We start from the raw sequence: 18458 nt of genomic DNA on the forward strand, positions 1-18458 counted from the left end.
AGCACAGCTACAAACGCATCCGATCAAACCGTTATGTTTATGTTGTCAAATAAAACAAAATGGCCACCAATTGGTTGCTAGCCAACAAACCAACATCGCTTGCGTTCTATGAAACATAATGTTAAGGCTTCTCTCTAGATAACGCATTATTACTCTGAGGTCTTGAGTGTTAAGGTTGCTTAAAAGAAGATTTCTCATGTTATGTTTTCAATCATTTTGTTTATCTTCGCTTCTTGTTATTGTTCATATTGTTCTATAGTGTTTATGTATAATGTTATTTTGTTATAGGTTTTCTCGTGATTTTTGTAGGTTGTATTATTATTATGTGATTTTAATGTGTGTTTTAAAAAAATCTGATATATATTGTGACTCCCAAAATAAGTTGTTACCAAACACTCTCGAGGAAAAAATAAATATTCAGGAGTTGTTATTTATTCCCAAAAAATTGCGTAATTTTAGGCTGATTTGTAAATTTTGTACTTTGAGGTATATTAGAATTTGAACTATTTGCTTTAAATTGATTTTCTTCCGAATTATTTGTCATTCGGGAACAGTAGGGATTTGGAAAAAAATTATCTGTATCTGATAATGGGATGGAACATCTATTATTAAAATGAGTATTCCAATTAGAAGAATCTGATGTGGAATTCTGAGAAACTGAATTTGGTCTGGAATAATCAACTATAGAACTGTTTTGTATCAGATCACACATACTTGTGGAGTTTCCTTGAGGTCCTTGGGAACTGTGGGGAGTTGGATGTTCTGTCCTTCCAGGCGGCTAAAAATAAAATAAAATATTACCAACATGTAAGCATTGTAGAACAAACAAAATGAACTACTTTGAAAAGTAACAGGTTCAGAGGAACATGTGTTTAGAATAGGCGATCAATTATAGAGTTATTATGTGTTATTATTAGCATACAGATAATACAGTAAATAAATCACTGAAATTACTTGGCTTCATTAACAGAATATCCTCTGATTTTACTAATGTCCGTACAATCAAAACTCTTTATTGCTCAACTGTTCGCCCTCTTCTTGAATATGCCTCAGTGGTCTGGTCTCCATTCTATGTCAATCGCATAAATCACATTGAATCAGTCCAACATCGCTTGCTTCGAAAAATAGCGTGGATGCTTGGACTAGAGAGAGATAATTATTCTTATGCTGAAATAGAGTCAATGTTAAATATTTCTAGTCTACAAAAACGTAGAACTAATATTGACTCCATATATACGTTCGGCATACTAAATGGTATAATCGATGTTCCATCATTACTGGGACAAGTAAAATTCAATATTCCGACTCGTATATTGAGAAACATTGAAGTACTGTTCATCGATCAGCATAGAACAAACTATGGCCTAAATTCTCCAATGACCCGCCTTTGTCTTATTGTATGTCTTATTGTTGACTCAAGACAGGATCTGGACTTTTTTGGTTTAAGTTTACAACGATTTAAACGAGCACTAAATAAATAGTCCAGATCTTGTCTCGATGTCCCTTATGTTTGTCAATGCTTCTTTCTTTTTTTTTAAATGTTTTAAACTATTCTTTTATTGTAATATTTAAACCTTATAAATTGTATACATGGACAATGTCCGTTAATAAATAAATAAATAAATGTGTTGGCAGCCATATTTAGCGTGTTTTATAGGTAGGGGGTTCTCTTTTAGAATGTCAGAAAATCTCACTGACTTGAACTCATGACGTTATGGGCGGTAAAATTTCAAAATTACAAAACTTAAAAAAATCATAACAATGATAAAACAATACGTAAAAACAATTATTTTTTGGCATTTCATCCTAAAGACAATTTATGCCAAGGGTAAAATATAATATACATAAACAACAACAAACCATCACGCTGTTTCCCTGTAAGGGTAGGCAGAGAGGATAGAATGCCATATCATTATTAAATTTGGAGAAATAAAACTTGTACTTTGTTTTTTGATACACTCACTTTATTTTTACCGACTAGTTTCGGTAATCAACTGTTACCTTCTTCAGGGTATTTTTATAACTAAACATACATAAAAGAAACAGTGAACAAATTAGTGGGTGTCTATAAGGATGAGGGAGGGGGTAATTGTGTTTAAGGTGGGGGAAGGGAGGGGAAGGGGGTAATTGCGTTCAGTGTAGAGTTCGATTTTATAGGAAAAATATTAAAAATGGGACTATGACTTAAGTTTAATTGATTATTAATTATGTCTAAGTTCTGTTTTACTGCTTTTTTTATTTCTAAAATTTCAAAAAGATCAATTAGTTTATTTTTATTATTTAAATGCAATATTTCAATTCCATTTTCAAAATTAAAAGAATGATTATTGGTTATAATATGGTCAGCGAATTCAGAAAAATTATTGTTATTGAGACATCTCATATGCTCCTTGATTCTTATATTAAATAAACGCGATGTTTTTCCTATATAAAAGGATCTGCAATCATGGCAAGTTAATTTATACACCCCTTTATTATTATAATTTTTCTGAATTTGCTGAACTAAAAGAATGATTATTTGTTATAATATGGTATGCTAAACGTACCGTTCTTCACTTGGGCAAAAACAACCCTATGTATACTTATGTTTTGGATGGTGTCCAACTCAAACCCGTAAAGCATCAAAAATACCTCGGCATAATCATATTGATGGATTTAAAATGGGAAGCTCACATCACATATGTTGCCAAGAAAGCTGATCATTTATTTAATTAAAAAGGCATTCCAAAAGATTACTTCAAAGATATTTCTTAAAATATAAAAGACCTATGTAAGACCTTTATTGGAATATGGATATCAAGTATGGAGTCCCTACTTTACTAAGAACATCGAGCTATTGGAAAAAGTCTAAAGACATGCTACAAAAATTCCCAAATTACTCAAAAGGATGCCTTACCACGGTAGATTAAAAGCACTAGGACTTACATTGTTGGAAGAACGACAGAAGAGAGGGGACTTGTTAGAAACTTATAAGATACTCAATAATTACTATGACTGCCCCCTGCATGAGATGTATCAATTAAATCCCAACACAAAATTACGGAGTCATAACTGGAAGCTCTATCATCCCCAATTCCACCTCAATGCTTTATTGAAGGAAGAAGGACTTGGACAAAAAGCAGTACACGAGATATAGACGCATCAGCAAAGGCTGCCTGCTTATAACGAATAATAATAATCACATAAATTTGTTTAATTGTACCATACCTTCAATTGATTATTAGTCACACGGGATTTGATGTAAGCATAAAATTTGTCCTCATTTTGCCCACTTGTAATAAAACCTTTTAAATATTCATACAGTTTTCCTGAAAAAAAAAAAATCGTTTTATGTATTTCTTTAGTTTTTTAATGCTAATCAAGAACAAATAAATCAACAAGATATGGAAATAAATCATTTTGAATACAAAAGAGTGAAGCCGATATGCCATCAAATTCTAAGAAAATAGAGGCCGATTTCGTAGTCCGTCACAGAAATGATCTAAATTAGAGTTGTGTTCAAATAATTCTAATTTATGGGTCAAATAATTTATTTTGGCAGAGTGGGGTTTTGAAAGTCCGCATTGCTAAAACTGGTTAAACTCAAATTTAATAGAAAGTTACAGTTCATTCAAGAATATTGAAATAGCTATAAGAAAGAAAAAATAAAATTGTCATTTGACTCAGCTGCCTTATATCCCCTAGGTTATATCTCTTAGGTCCCTAAAAAACGCTACTTACATATCGGATTCACTTCAAGTATAAAAAACATATTGGGTTGAGGAATAAGTTCGTGGCGTTTTATGTTTTCATTTGTCCTAATACGATTTGTTTCGTTTGTCCTAAAGCGATTACCACCTGTTCCGCTCAATGTTGAACCAAATGAGGGGCATTGCCTTCAACATCGAAGAGAACCTCAAAAACTGGCTCAACAACATCTTCGACACTAGGTCCGGCGATTTTTGGCAGAACGGGATCAACCAATTGGTCGAGAGGTGGAAGCAGGTCATAAACAGCAAGGACGAATATATTATTGATTAATTTATTGTTAATATTATTATTTTTGTTCAAATAAAACTCTTTGATTAAAACGCTACAAACTTATTCCTCAACCTGATAGACAAAAAAAAAAACAAATATGCGTGGCTCTTACCAATCGTGACATTATGTTGGCATAGTAAATTGTACATCTTGAAAATATCCAAACCTAGAGTTTCATCCCCGAATGTGTAATATACCATACGCCTTTTAGTTTTACAGCAAGCCATAAGCTGAATGAGTGATTTAAGTTTGGGTGAACCTTGGAACGCTCCACAGCCCCAATTACCAGTGGCAACTGCAGGAACCACCAGATCATTCTTTTTCATTTCACTATGCACTGAAAAACCAACCCATGCCTGCAAAAAAAACAAAAAGTGGTTTAAATAAGAGTAATGTAATGTATGTACAGTCAATGTAAGCTACGAAAATTCTGATAAAATGTCCATAGCCGTAGTATGACACATAAAAAATGCGGCTCGACTGTGGAATCATCTCCCATCCACCATCAAAGATGTTACTACATTATCTCTGTTAAAATCACGTCTGACGAAACATTTCCTTTCTCTTCCTTAATCTCTCCTCCTTTCCTTTTTCATCTTTCCTCTTTTTTCCTTTTTCCCATTGAGTAATGGTTTTGATTTAAGGTAATTTATAAACAAATACGTTTATTTGTATGTTTATTTATCTTTAGCTTTTTAATATTTTTTTCTACTGAATATGTTCTGTAACTTGAATTATAAAAATAAAACTTTTATTTTATTGGTTGGTTGGAAGAAATAGCCATTTGGCAATAAGCCCGCCAATGTACAAATAACATTATGTACAAAAAGTTAAATAAATAAAAAACAAGTCTATTTTATATTTAATAAATAATATTCATAACAAATGGCACTAGCGGTTAAAAGTTTCAGTAAAAATATTTTCTAATGTAGCACAAACATTTGATTTTAAAAAATGCATTTGAAAAAAACATGATAGACAAAGAAACCGGAACCCGTGAGGACTCGAATCCCTGCCCCGGTCATTAGAAAGCAACGACCCATCCGCGCGACTATTTCATGTTTTGGGCAAAGTGTCGAAATAGTAATTTATAAAACTGTATAATTCGTTAGCGCACCAGTGCATCTTTGTTTAAGTCTGACTATTATAACTTGTCTTGAAATAAAACAATACTTCTTAGTGAATGAGATAAAAACTAAATAATTTTAAAGTATGCCTTACCGAGTATGATAGTTCACTAAACAAAACGTAAATTACGTTTTAAGAATCATTGTTTCATCGATTTTTATATCACATTAATATTCATAAAACAACACAAGTTATACATTTTATAATTTTATATATATATATATTTATTCTTAACACTATAGACTAACGTTCATATCATAACTCAAGCTTATTTTTTAAAGTTTAAATAGATACAAAACATTTAAGTTTGTAAGTGAAAATTCTTGATGGAAGTTCATTGTAATTTATTATATAAATAAAACACGAGTGATACTTTAATCCACAAATTTGGAATATCCGGTGACCGGTTTCATCGCGTCTCGAAGATGTCGCGAAAGCGATGAAACCGGTCACTGGATATTCCAAATTTGTGGATTAAAGTATCACTCGTGTTTTATTTATATAATAAATTAAATAGATACTGAAGAATAATCTACAATTCAACTGTCATCGTCTGCACAAAAACATTTTATAAATCATGTATATTTTATTCTTGTTTGTTGGATTAAAATATCAATTCGTTATATTATTTATTTTAAAACAAGTCACTTTCAAACCACGTCAAATGGAAAGATACCAATGATACCATTTAATTTTTTTACGCACTGTCTATGGTGATAGAAAAATGCAAGCATTTATCCTATTGAGTAGTAGAGGTGTGTAGTTCGCGAACAACCCGGTCATACTGATAAAGTTGGAAACATCAAACTGGAGATATGTTTCTCAGATCTCAGTCCTCTAGTTCGCCAATGAGAAGAGCGCCGAACTAAATATATCTTCATGTCATTCGTATCTTCGTGTCTTTTATATCTCTAATTCATTTAGTTCATTCATTGACTATGATTGTGTCCTTATCTCTGTGGTTAGTAGGTAGATTAGGTACCTACATATACCAGTGGCGAACGGTGACTTTTTTTATAGGTTAACAAAATAATTATTATTAATAGTTCCTTTATTAAAAAATAATTATATTTATAATTCTTTTTGTGTAGCACTTATTGAAAACCCCGTGCATATTTTTTGTAATTTGATTGTATGCTGAAAATATTTACTTTTTCAAAAGAAAATTTAATATCACATTATTATAAGACGTCACTCATTACATTAATGTTTCCCATAACATAAAAGAAAAAACCGTTTTTATGTACATAATACGGAATGATAATATCTTCACAACTCGCTTCCTCTACATTCATACATCTTCTCACTATAATTTTATAAATGTAAATTGAAATGATTACGAACCTTATTTAACTCTCGCTTAATGCATTCCTCTTTATATTGGAGCCTTTGATTATTGAAGGAAAGAGCATCAATGGCGATAATTGCACATTTTTTTCTGTGATTTACATCATTTGGAGTTTGGTCAATGTAATCTCCCGACCACTCAAAACTGCTTCCATAACCCTTGTATCGACTAAACCTTTCACAACCTAAAAATATTATTGACTCAAATTTATAATTTTAAATTGATGAAATTAAAATATGTACTTGTCAAACAAAACTACGTAATATGTATGTATTGTACCCAATTTTTTAAGCAAACATTACTTATTTATTTATTTATTTATTGTGAAAATCATCCAGACTTGATAAAAAAAAAGAACATAAAATAAAATATAAAATAATGCTAAAGATAACAATTGAAAAAAAAAACAATGGATTTAAAATTTTACATTTATATTATGAATACAGGAGAAAAAAGTAAATAAATAAAAAATATATGAAAAGGAGAGGACATGGTATAGGACCAAAATTAAAAAAAAAATTGAACTCAATACACTCCTCTCGTCTCTCTCGGTTTCCATACACATTTATATTAAAAATGAATATTTCCAAAAAATTCATTGAATTTACATATGTGTAAAAATTAAGCACAAGTATATTTAGGATAGTATGCTGTTATGTTCCAATTTGATCCAAAATTTGTAATTTAAAAGAACCGCACTCGAGATATTGGTTATTATTTTCTTCTTAAGGTGGGTAGGACTGTCATCGACTGTATGTGTCAATTATTAGCGCGATCTTGATGATGTAGTTTGTTTGTGGCAGCTGTGTAAACAAGTCGATCTTTGGTGTGTTCTGCGAATATTGCTTAATTTTCTTCAAAAAGATCAACGCAAATCCGTCACTAAAGACATGCTTTATATTGAAATACCGCCGCCATTTAGCACATCATTATGGGGGATGAGAAGTGAGCATATGAATATGATGTGAAAACAAGTCGACAATATTTGGAGTGGCGCTTGCCAACTAAGCCAAAACCCAAAAAACCATACCAAAGTCGCTCAAAAATCAAGGATGTTAACAGTTTTCTTAGATTATAATGGTTTTGCGCACTCAGAGATCCGTCCAACAGGCCAGACGGTCAATAAAGAATACCATTTAGGCGTATTGAAGGAGAATATTCGTCAAAAAGGGCTAGATTTGAAAGAAAACACTTAGTTTTTCCATCACGATAAGCCGCTGTCTCTCACATACTCTCTGGGCTATACATAGATTAAATATAAAAATAAGAAATTGTATATTAAAACTAACCAATAATTAAAAGTGCTTCTTTATTTCCCAATACTTCAGTGATGAGACAGGATATAAGTAATTCGGGACAAATAACAAATCTTATTTCCTCTTGGACACAACCGTGCCCTAAAACACCCCCACCCAGAAACCTAAAAAATTGCACTTATATTGAAAAAATACAGAATAATAAAAGAAATTAAAATTGTACATTTTTACTTTCAATGGATACCTAGTAATGCGAAATGGGTTAGTTTTAAATAAACATAAAATTTAAAAGACTATTCAAGCCAATCAAACACAGTGCACAGTATTTATCACTGTCCATTTAATACCTGTTAGTATAAACAGTTCCGACCCATATAAGTTTCGAACTTCTAAAGGCATTATGACACTTTGTAAATAAACCCTTATTGCATGTCAGCTTGCTACATTATTATTTACAATGAAATATGCACATGAATAAGTAATTCAGCATACAATTGATCAAAATAGAGATGACCTTTAATTGTATCTATTGTAAATAAACAGTAAAAAAATACTAAGTAATAAGATAATAGTTGTGGTAATAACAGGAATATCGTCGGCATATTGATAAAACTCTGTAACTGACAAATGTAATAAAATAAGTTTAAAATGCAGCTATATGTCATTTTTTCAGCTTTATCAACTGATAAAACCTTCTAAATCCTCCGAGGTTTAGTTTCAAAGGTAAGCATGTATAAAAACTCCCTAAAAGTACTCTAAATAAACAAGTGATGTCGTTCAAAGTAGTTTGTTTTTATTTAAATATTTTGTATAATCTATTTTTTACATTTTCAAGAAACTTTACAGTATTATTATTTAATGCTCTTATTTTTACGAAGTTCCTCATTCAAATGAACTAAAATGGTTTCATGCGTATGTACATAACATGTCCAAAAAAAATATTTTGGACATGTTGTACATAACATGTCCAAAATATTTTTTTTGGACATGTTATGTACATAGTTTTGTTGAGTCAAACATTCAAATTTATTTTTCTCATAATAGGTAACAATGGATTTAGATGGTTTTATCAGTATTCTGATGATATGGTGAATCTAAATTGTGATAAATAAAATTATGACAGAGTAGATAAAAATGTTATGGCTGTAATTCTAGACCAGAACTTTTTAAAAAACAGATTTTGTGCAAAAAAAAACAGGTGGTTTGCGAAGATTGCAGCACTTACTTGTTTGCAAAATCTACCTGCAATAATCCCTCACCATCATCTTCAATGGTTCCACTAGATTCGACATGTATAGGAATGGTTAATATTTTCTCTGAAGAATTGGACCAATCGGGACATTCAGAATCTTTCACCGCCCGGCGTGTAAATGTAACAGCACCAGTTGGCACTGAAATAAGTCATATTGTGATACATTAATACTAACTACCCATTACCAAAACAAATATCTAAAGAAAACTACAAGGTGATATTATAGTATATTTCTTTGAACGTTGCTAAAAATATTGTGTATGTGTAATATGAGGGGTTTAAAAGTAAAAACGCCACTGCCTATGATAACAAAAGACCATGGAAGACCAACAAAACCAGTACCAAAAAGACCATTTCTTTTAAGTTCAATGTGCACTAAAAGAAATAGTCTTTTCACTACTGGTATTTTTTTTTAAACTTTTAACTCTCGCGTGCGTTTCTATTTGATACCACTGAGGAAGCCCATTTTTTCGATGCTTAGAAAGAGCACATTGAAACCACATTGCATATTACAATACATAATATAAACATGCTTTATTTATTATATTCAGAGAAGAAAGTACGGTAGTTGCTGATAAAACATCTTAGTATATGTATTATATCATATAATCTAACATGTTCATACAACAGATAAAATAAAATATCTTGGTGTATACATTGACCAAAACTTAAAATGGAAAGAATGCGGTCACGCATCTCAACAGGGAAAAATACGCAAGGGTTTTTCATGTTCATAATACTAGACACTCCAAATAGGATCTGATTCTACAGAGAGGAGTTAATACTTTTTTGGCTCAAAAGCAGCAATATTATACAGGCCCGAGGATATATAACCTTATCCCAGATTCATGGAAATGTGGTGGGATTGCCAGGCTGAGGAAGGTGTTGACTGCATTTTTAATCCATATTGGTCGGGGGGAGTCAAAGAAATTGTTGTCCGATGTAGAAGGACGTAAGCTGATTTCTGGTTTTACTAGTAATGACTAAGGACTTAGGATATAGAGATTTTAGTATTGTTTATGTTCTCACTGTATATTTATTATTATTTACTTTTAAGACTGAAAAAGCACACATAATAATAAAACTGTAATTACTTTTTAATATTATTATAAAATCCATAATTTACTGCCTTAGAATAGGGAAGCTATCCCTAGTTAGGCGGTTTAGATGAACTAACAGCAAAAATAAAAAATATATATGTTTACTTTTACTACTTAATTAATTTGTTTTATGAATAATTCATTGTAAATTGCTGTAATAAATATGTAAAAAATAAATAAATAAAAATAAAAAAAAAGACCATATTAGTGAACTAGTTAAGCGTATTAGAAAACGTATATAATATTTATTAGATTAAGGAATATTTTAAAAATAGCTTATTACTCAATTGTACAATATGGTATTGTTGGATGGGGGTGGTGCATATGCCAATATATTAAACCCTATTAAAATAGTACAATGATTAGTTATTAAAGTAATTTTAAAGAAACCCTCAACATTCAATATGGAAAGTCTATATAAATTATTTAAAGTTCATACAGTAGACAAAATATATTCCATTATACAAATTTATGAAAATAATAGATAAGAATTTGAGATGAGTAAGTCACTCAGATACCAAAATAATATTAAAATCCCTGAATCCCGCACAAGTCATGGTCAAAATAGCTTTGTCTTAAAAGGTATAAAAAATTACAATTATCTTCCTGAGTGAACTAAAAACTATTAAAACTAATATATCTATAAATAAATTCAAAGTAAATCTAAATAAATTTTTTGAACAAGTGTAAAAACTGAATTAAATTTTAATTAGTATAAATGTATTATAATTATCTGTTTCTATTTATTTATACTATGTTTTTGTTTTTTTCTCATGTACTTGTATCCTCAAAATTATATAAAATCTAATAAATAAACAACAACAGTGTAAGTCACTCCCCAAGCTCACTTTTTTTGGAGAGTTACAGTTTTAACATTTACTAGATGTATAAAAGTAAATATGTATAGAATAAAAAAAAAACATGTACCATTTATGAAATTATTAATATATATATATGTTTTTTTTTAATAAAAAAATTACTAAATATTAGAATACATAAGGTAAGTAAGAGTAGTAAGAAGTTCTTACTTTTTTGTTGAATTCTTTTGAAGTAATGGCATAAACATTTCAGCTTCTGTATCGCAGCTAGCGAATCGATGGAAAACAATCTAAAAATTCAATTCTTTAACAGTCAAAATATCTTTACATCACACAGAATAATAACAATACATTTTGTAAAACGAAATATACCTTTGAAAGTTTATATAAGGAAAGTTGCAATACTCAGCATCATCTTTTTTGGAATTTCTTCGGGGAAAGGTGCAGAAAAATGCATTGGCTAACAAAGATGCAATTTGGTACTGAGAAAGAGACACTGATTTATTTGTACCTTTCCTGTAAAAAAAAACAACAAATTAAGAAAACCGCCCTACAGTGACATTATTATTTATCTATTATTAATTTAATAGATTGAGTTTCTCTACTGACATTTCTTGGTGGAACTTCATTTTTATTATTACAATTATTATTTATTTATTTATTCCAATCTTCAAGTACAAAGAAAAAGTACTTAGGCGGACTTATGGCTAAAAGCAATATCTTCCAGCCATCCCAAAAATAGACTGGTCAAAAGAAGAGTGGTAAAAAAAGTTGTGCTAAAAAATAAAATATGTATCAAAAAATAGATACATGAAAAAATCTAATTTATTAAAAAATAACTTAATCGGTAGATAAGACTTGAGTATATCAATTTAAATAAAATTATACATATTAAAGGATGAAAAATGTGGAATCAGGTAATGAGTTTGGAATGAGTGAGAAAGAGGAATCAGGAAAAAAAAATATTTAACACATTGATCGCCAATAGGATTTTTGTAAAATGTCCAAATATTGTTTTTACGTTTTTAATTTAATATTAGATCGAAAAACAATTATTTAATTTGTTTTGAGGTATTTATGAGGAGATTTTTGAGAAGATGAGGGTGTCAGCCACCGGTGGCCGACACCGAGGTATTCCAATTGGGTTGTATCGGCCACCGGTGGCTGTGGCTGACACGGCGATCAACATGTTAATTAATTTAATTTTGGAAGATTAATCATAATCAATTACATTTTGTGTATTTTTACTCCTTAGATTTTTTTTTTAATTCATCTTTTACGAGAACAAGCAAGTTCAACGATGAAACTTTTGTTATTTTATAAAATGGAAAGAAGGGATTTTAGAAATTAAAACAGGGTATATTTACTGTTTTTTGCATAAATAGTAAGACCCTTTTTGCAAAAAGTATCATCAACAAGTAATGAATAAATATATTCATTTAATTTCTTTATATATCCAATTTGTTTTTTTAATTAATTTTATATCCAAATTCTTCAGTTAGAAAAACATCAAATAAAGCAACAGAGTAAGAGATAAATAGGGGAAACCGACTAGGGATTTCTTCTAATACTACATAATGAATTTACATAATAATACCATCATTTGAATTCACACTTTCATGTTTGTTTTATTATTTAATAAAATCATATTTACCTTAACAGAGGAATAGGCACTCGTACCAACATCGGCAAGTCCAAAGCCAAATTTATCATAAATGGAAGTGTTTTTTTAAAAAAGAAACTTCTTTCTGCAGCTGATAAATGCTAAAAATATTTACAAAGATATCTGTAGAACTCAAAGGCAAAAATTTATATTTTGAATGTGAAATGGTTATCATATTTGATGGTCTCGAATAAATCTAAATTATATTAAAACTTTTTGATTAAAAATTTGTAGCAAGTCTTTTTATCCTAAACAGTAATATATTGAGAGTATAAGAGAACGAGAAATATTTTTTTTTGAATCCCCAAGTCTGAAGATGTTATGGTGTTTCTGAACTCCTGCACTTTGACAAAAAGTTAACAAAACAAAGAAAATAATCTTTAGTCTGTATAAAAATGTTCATGAAATGCGTTTTCTAAATAATGAGTTTTTTTGTTGTTGTTGTTTTTGCAATGCAACAGGTCAATAGTTACAATCAGTGGTGAATTATAAAACAGAACATCCAGGCTTGAGAAAAATTTCATCGGGAATTGAACCCGGAATCATCCGTGTGTGAAGCGGGTGTCTTAGCCATTGCATCATTAAATTATTCGTTGGCACTGAGCTGTCAAGCAAGAAATACAATTCCCTTAATGATAGTTTAACGGAAATATAGATCTAGCTTTTTTAATAAATGATGAAATTAAATAAATTAGTGGATATCTTCAACCAGCAATTTAAAAAATGAGAATCGAGTTTTTTTTATATGGGATTAAAACCTCGGACGTTTCATCCAGAATTTATTTAAGAACTTTAGATACTTTTACGAATACTTCATTTTACTTACTTCCGCAAAGAGTTTATGTAAGGCAATAAATTGGTGCGAATTATAATTATATCTGAATATAGCATTTTCCAACTGACGGGTAGTTTCAAAGGGTTGAAGCGTTAACGCTTCCTTTATCAAAAGCCACCTTTCTTTCAGATCTGTTCCAGCACCCTGGAAAATAGAATTTAATTGATGAATACTTAGTTGATGTACCAAACTGCTTTAAATTATACATAAATGATACGGATATATATAAAGGATATGGATGTCTAGGCATTTACGGGGATTATTTATTTTATAAACGCCCAGAGAGCTCTTACAATATATAGTTAAAAAGTACATAAAGTATTATAGCAAATGACATAAAAAATTTGGTCTATTTGAGACGGATAATACAAATTCTTTCCTAAAATCATTCCCGATTCTAATTACAGTCTTAAATGAAGTTTTCACTGTTGATCTACCGTCCTGTGAGCAAGTCACATTGTGAAAAGTGTTATTCTGATAAATCCTTATCATATCCTGCCATATACTTCTGACAAAATTAAACTAGTATTACATAAACAGCCTAAAATATGCAACTCGTCATCATCTGCGGTATCCGTTCAATAGCAAAAGTGAAGGGCTTCATAAATTAACAATCGGAAGAACTTCAAATTGAGTAAACGATTTCTATACAGTCCACAAAATTCTAATTCCCACTGTTATCAATGTACAATGCCCTTTTTTATGACTTGTCATTGGCTGGTTTAAGTGGCCACTTTACATACTGTGTAATATTTACCACTCTGCGTATGTTTGACCACCCATATAACCTCAACTCTTCCATCTGTTGACTTTTGTGAAATGGTTATAGTTTTAATAAATTGTTTTTGTATATTTGGATACGTTTATTTATGTAAATTGTTTGTGAAAATATATATTTATGAATTTAAAAAAAACAGAGGCATTGAGGGGATCCTTAGGGGTAGGGACAATGCGTTGGCCTCTGTCCATACATCCTCCTCCCCCCTCCGTAATCTGCAAAGAGTTTGTATTCGTTAAGAATATTTATAATAACTTTTCTCTATGCGCAGCTGACAGAGAGTCCCCAGGACTCTATAACAGCTGCGAGTGGATGGTGGGCTTAAGGATCTCCCCTCAATGTTGACATTTGTGAAGTAAAAGAGACCTACTTCTTTTTACCTACTAGGCAATACCTGAAAATACTTTTCAATTTTTATACTTCTTTTAATACCAGTTAGTATCATCCAGCCCTATCTACAAACTTTAGGACATACTCAATATTATAATATGTACTATATATTAGATTTTTTAACATTAACAGAAAATCAAGGAAAAATGATGTTATAAATGTTTGACTTATTCATATTTTTTTACTAAAATATGTTTGACTTATTCATATTTTTTTACTAAAATATGTTTGACTTATTTATATTTTTTTACTAAAATATCTTTGACTTTCTTTTTTACTTAAATACTTACGAAATATTTGCGTTCATATAATTTACCTAAATAAAATTTTGGAACCATTTTCAACGAGTTGTAAATAACTCACTATTAGAAAATGGGAACCAAGTTGGGGTAGAGTGGTGTTTGAACCTCGGACCTCTGATCCGTGAGTCTGCAACACTAGCCGCGAAACCACAACCTGATTAGTACTTACAGAATTGCATGTATGTACATTTAAAATAAATTTTTAAAAAACAACTAAGAAATATTTATAAAACCACTAGGACCTTCACATAAAAGGAAGAACTTACTGTTTTTACAGGATAAAGACTATGCTTTGAAAATGGCATCCGTACATGATCCTTATCCCATATATCAGCACTTTCTAAGGGATATGGAAGAGCATCCGTATTTATATCGGCATAACAGTATGTTACTGAATCGCCAATTAAGGGGAAATCAGGATTCTCCCAAGGTTTATCTCTTCCATTCTCGAATTTGGGCTTCTTTGCGGAAGATGATTGCTCGCCTGTAAAATTACAAGTAAGTGTTACATATTTTGAGTAGTGAAATATATAGTGAAAATAGCATAAGGCTTTTTCCATGTATTTTTGAGTTACTAATACCATAACACTGTGGCCAATTGCAGAGTAACATACATAATATGCTAATTACCTGAAAAATAAAACAAATTGTCGGTGATGCTGCAATACCGCATAACTATCAATTTTTTTTACTAACAAGGGAACCTAGAAACTGTTCTGTTAATATATTACTAACGATTTCAATCTATTAAAAATACCGCTGGGGTTTTAGAACAATTTTATCTTTAAGTCCCTAGAACGAATTTATGCAGTAAAAATAATTTTGTGAAAAATTGAGGCTAAGCGGTATTGCAGTATCATCGATGACATATTGAAAAATAAAAGCTATTTAAAGTAGTTTTCTTCTATCCTGCCCTTTGCGGCCCTAATTTTCTTCCATTCGGTCCGCTTAAAGTCGGTATAAGTTTTACCATCTCTTGATGGCACAACTTGCATGTAGACATGTGCAGTACATCATAAATCTCAGCGCACTTGTGCCCGGGAAACTTTGTGGTAAAAATAGAAATCAGTAGCGACAGGGAAATCTGTATTTTGCATATTGGAATACTTTTTTTAAACCTACCAAAATGCGATATTCCTTTGGGTATATTCAATTGAATGCTGTCCACCTTGTGGAGGTAAGCGTATTTGACTACAGTACATGAGATCTCGGATTTGAATCCTGACTCAGTCAAAAATAAAATATTTATAAGTGATGAAAATCACTATCCTCCTAATACGCGAAGCATAAGACAATGTTGCAAATGTTATCTGCAAAATTAAAATCTCTTGGACTCGAAGGAACATTTTTGAATCAGTTGAACAGTTATTTATGTAATCATAAACTTTCTGCTCACTGTGTTCTTCGATTTTAATGGCATAGTGCATCGTGAATTCTTGCCACGAGGTCAAACGGTCAATAAGGAGCACTACCTACAAGTTCATGCCCGTTTGCGTGAAGCAATCAGAAAAAAACGCCCGGATTTATGGCAAAACAATTCATGGCTTTTGCACCATGATAATGCACTTGCTCACACTTCATAGCTAGTTCATGAATTTTTGGCCAAAAACAATACCGTAACGATGCCCTAGCCTCCATATTCACCAGACATGACACCGAGGGACTTTTTCCTATTTCCAAAAATAAAGAGAACCTTAAAGGGCCTTCGTTTTACAAGCATAGATTACATTAAAAATGCATCGCTGAAAGAGCTACAGGCTATCCCAAAGGTCGAGTTTAAGAAGTGTTTCGAGGATTAGAAAAGGCGCTGGCACAAGTGCATAATATCTAATGATAACTTTTAGCACCTGGTGCTCGTCCAATAATCTACATCTCAACTGAAGTAAGTGCAAGGTTATGAGATTTTTTCGTCTGGAAAATCCAATCATAAACGACTACTCACTGAACGATGAAATATTATCATCTGTGTCTAGTATACGAGATTTGGGTATTATACTTAACTTTTTTTCATTTAAATTATTTATTGACAATTCTTGATGGAATTCCATTGTAATGATGTAATAACTTATATTTACATATAAGTTATTAATTTAAAAAATACTTGGTACACTTCCACTTATTTATTTTGACCAATTAGCGCTTTCACCCTCTAATGGGCATCTTCAGACTGGTGAATATTGTACAGTGTATGGATAATTTATATAAAACTAAATATTATCTTAAGTGTAGGTACATTTAAAAATAAGTTGAAAAAAATACAATACGCAATATTGCAATGGAACAGAGTGAGACAAATGATCGAAACACGTGTTGGCGGTGTACTTTAAGAGGATATTCTATGTTATGAAAAATATTTATTGTTTTATTACAATGTACAGGGTCTAACTAAGGGGGCTAATAAGGGTGAGTTTTTAAATTGTATCTGCTGATTTATTAAAATTCTATCGCTATTATTTTTTATCCTATTTATTTCTAAAATTTCTAATCTATCCAACTTTTGACCTTTATGTCCTACATGTAAAATTTTTATATTTTTTTTGTAAAGAATATAACGCAATATTGTGTATTGTATTTTTTTCAACTTATTTTTAAATGTACCTACACTTAAGATAATATTTAGTTTTATATTAATTATCCATACACTGTATAATATCCACCAGTCTGAAGATGCCCATTAGAGCGTGAAAGCGCTAATTGGTCAAAATAAATAAGTGGAAGTGTACCAAGTATTTTTTAAATTAATAACTTATATGTAAATATAAGTTATTACATCATTATACTTGACACTAAACTTTCTTTTACAATTCATATGGAACATGTTATCAATAAATCCTTAAAAATTCTTAGGTTTATTAACAGAAGCACAGCTGACTTCAAAAATATCGATACCCTTAAAACTCTCTTCTGTTCCCTAGTTCGCCCGCACCTAGAGTATTCCTCTGTTATCTGGTCTCCATTTTATGATGTTCACATCAAGAATATTGAATCAGTTCAACATCGATTTTTAAGAAAGATAGGCTGGAGGTTGGGCTTATCCAGAGACCTATATACGTATAATGAGTTAGAAACTACCTTGAATATATCTTGTCTTCAAGACCGTCGAAATAAATCCGACCTTGCAGTCCTATTTAAAATTCTCAACTCACTCGAGGATGCGCCTGAACTACTGAGCTCAATAAAATTAAATATCCCAACTAGAAACCTCAGACAAAACTTACTCTTTCATACCGATAACCATAGAACTAACTATGGTTTTCATTCCCCTATGCCCATAATTCTTAGGTCTGCCATAAACATACCAGTCTTGATTTCTTTGGTAACAAGTTGTCTTCTTTCAAACAATCACTGAATCAAATTCAATTATATACACCTCTCTCCCGCTTCCACTCCCACAAAGTCTACAATAAAGCACTGAGTCTTTCTAATTTTGTTATAATAATTTTCTATGCATAAATGTGTCCATAAAAATGCCCATTGGGCGTATATATAAATAAATAAAATAACCATTTTGAAAGCAACAACATTAATGTAGACGAATAAATAAAATAAATAATTTCAAAAAATGAAA

At 30.8% G+C, this 18458-nt stretch overlaps 1 protein-coding gene across 20 annotated transcripts in view; it reads right to left on the reverse strand.

The window, feature by feature from the left end:
- Positions 1-18458, reverse strand: part of LOC148283774 (poly(ADP-ribose) glycohydrolase-like) — a 138906-nt gene that overhangs the window by 112375 nt on the left and 8073 nt on the right. For all 20 annotated transcript variants that reach the window (XM_088243260.1, XM_088243259.1, XM_088243263.1 and 17 more), the window contains exons 4-14: positions 15157-15374; positions 13412-13564; positions 12577-12686; positions 11295-11438; positions 11133-11212; positions 8978-9143; positions 7786-7916; positions 6493-6680; positions 4133-4376; positions 3208-3308; positions 715-778 (exon numbers count right to left, since the gene is read on the reverse strand). In XM_088243260.1, the coding sequence (XP_088099386.1) occupies positions 715-778; positions 3208-3308; positions 4133-4376; positions 6493-6680; positions 7786-7916; positions 8978-9143; positions 11133-11212; positions 11295-11438; positions 12577-12686; positions 13412-13564; positions 15157-15374 (1599 nt within the window). The remainder of the gene's footprint in view (positions 1-714; positions 779-3207; positions 3309-4132; positions 4377-6492; positions 6681-7785; positions 7917-8977; positions 9144-11132; positions 11213-11294; positions 11439-12576; positions 12687-13411; positions 13565-15156; positions 15375-18458) is intronic.

Source organism: Micrasema longulum, unplaced genomic scaffold (genome assembly GCF_059751315.1).
Source record: "Micrasema longulum isolate JH-2025_06_02 unplaced genomic scaffold, ASM5975131v1 h1tg000198l, whole genome shotgun sequence".
NCBI lineage: Eukaryota > Metazoa > Arthropoda > Insecta > Trichoptera > Brachycentridae > Micrasema > Micrasema longulum.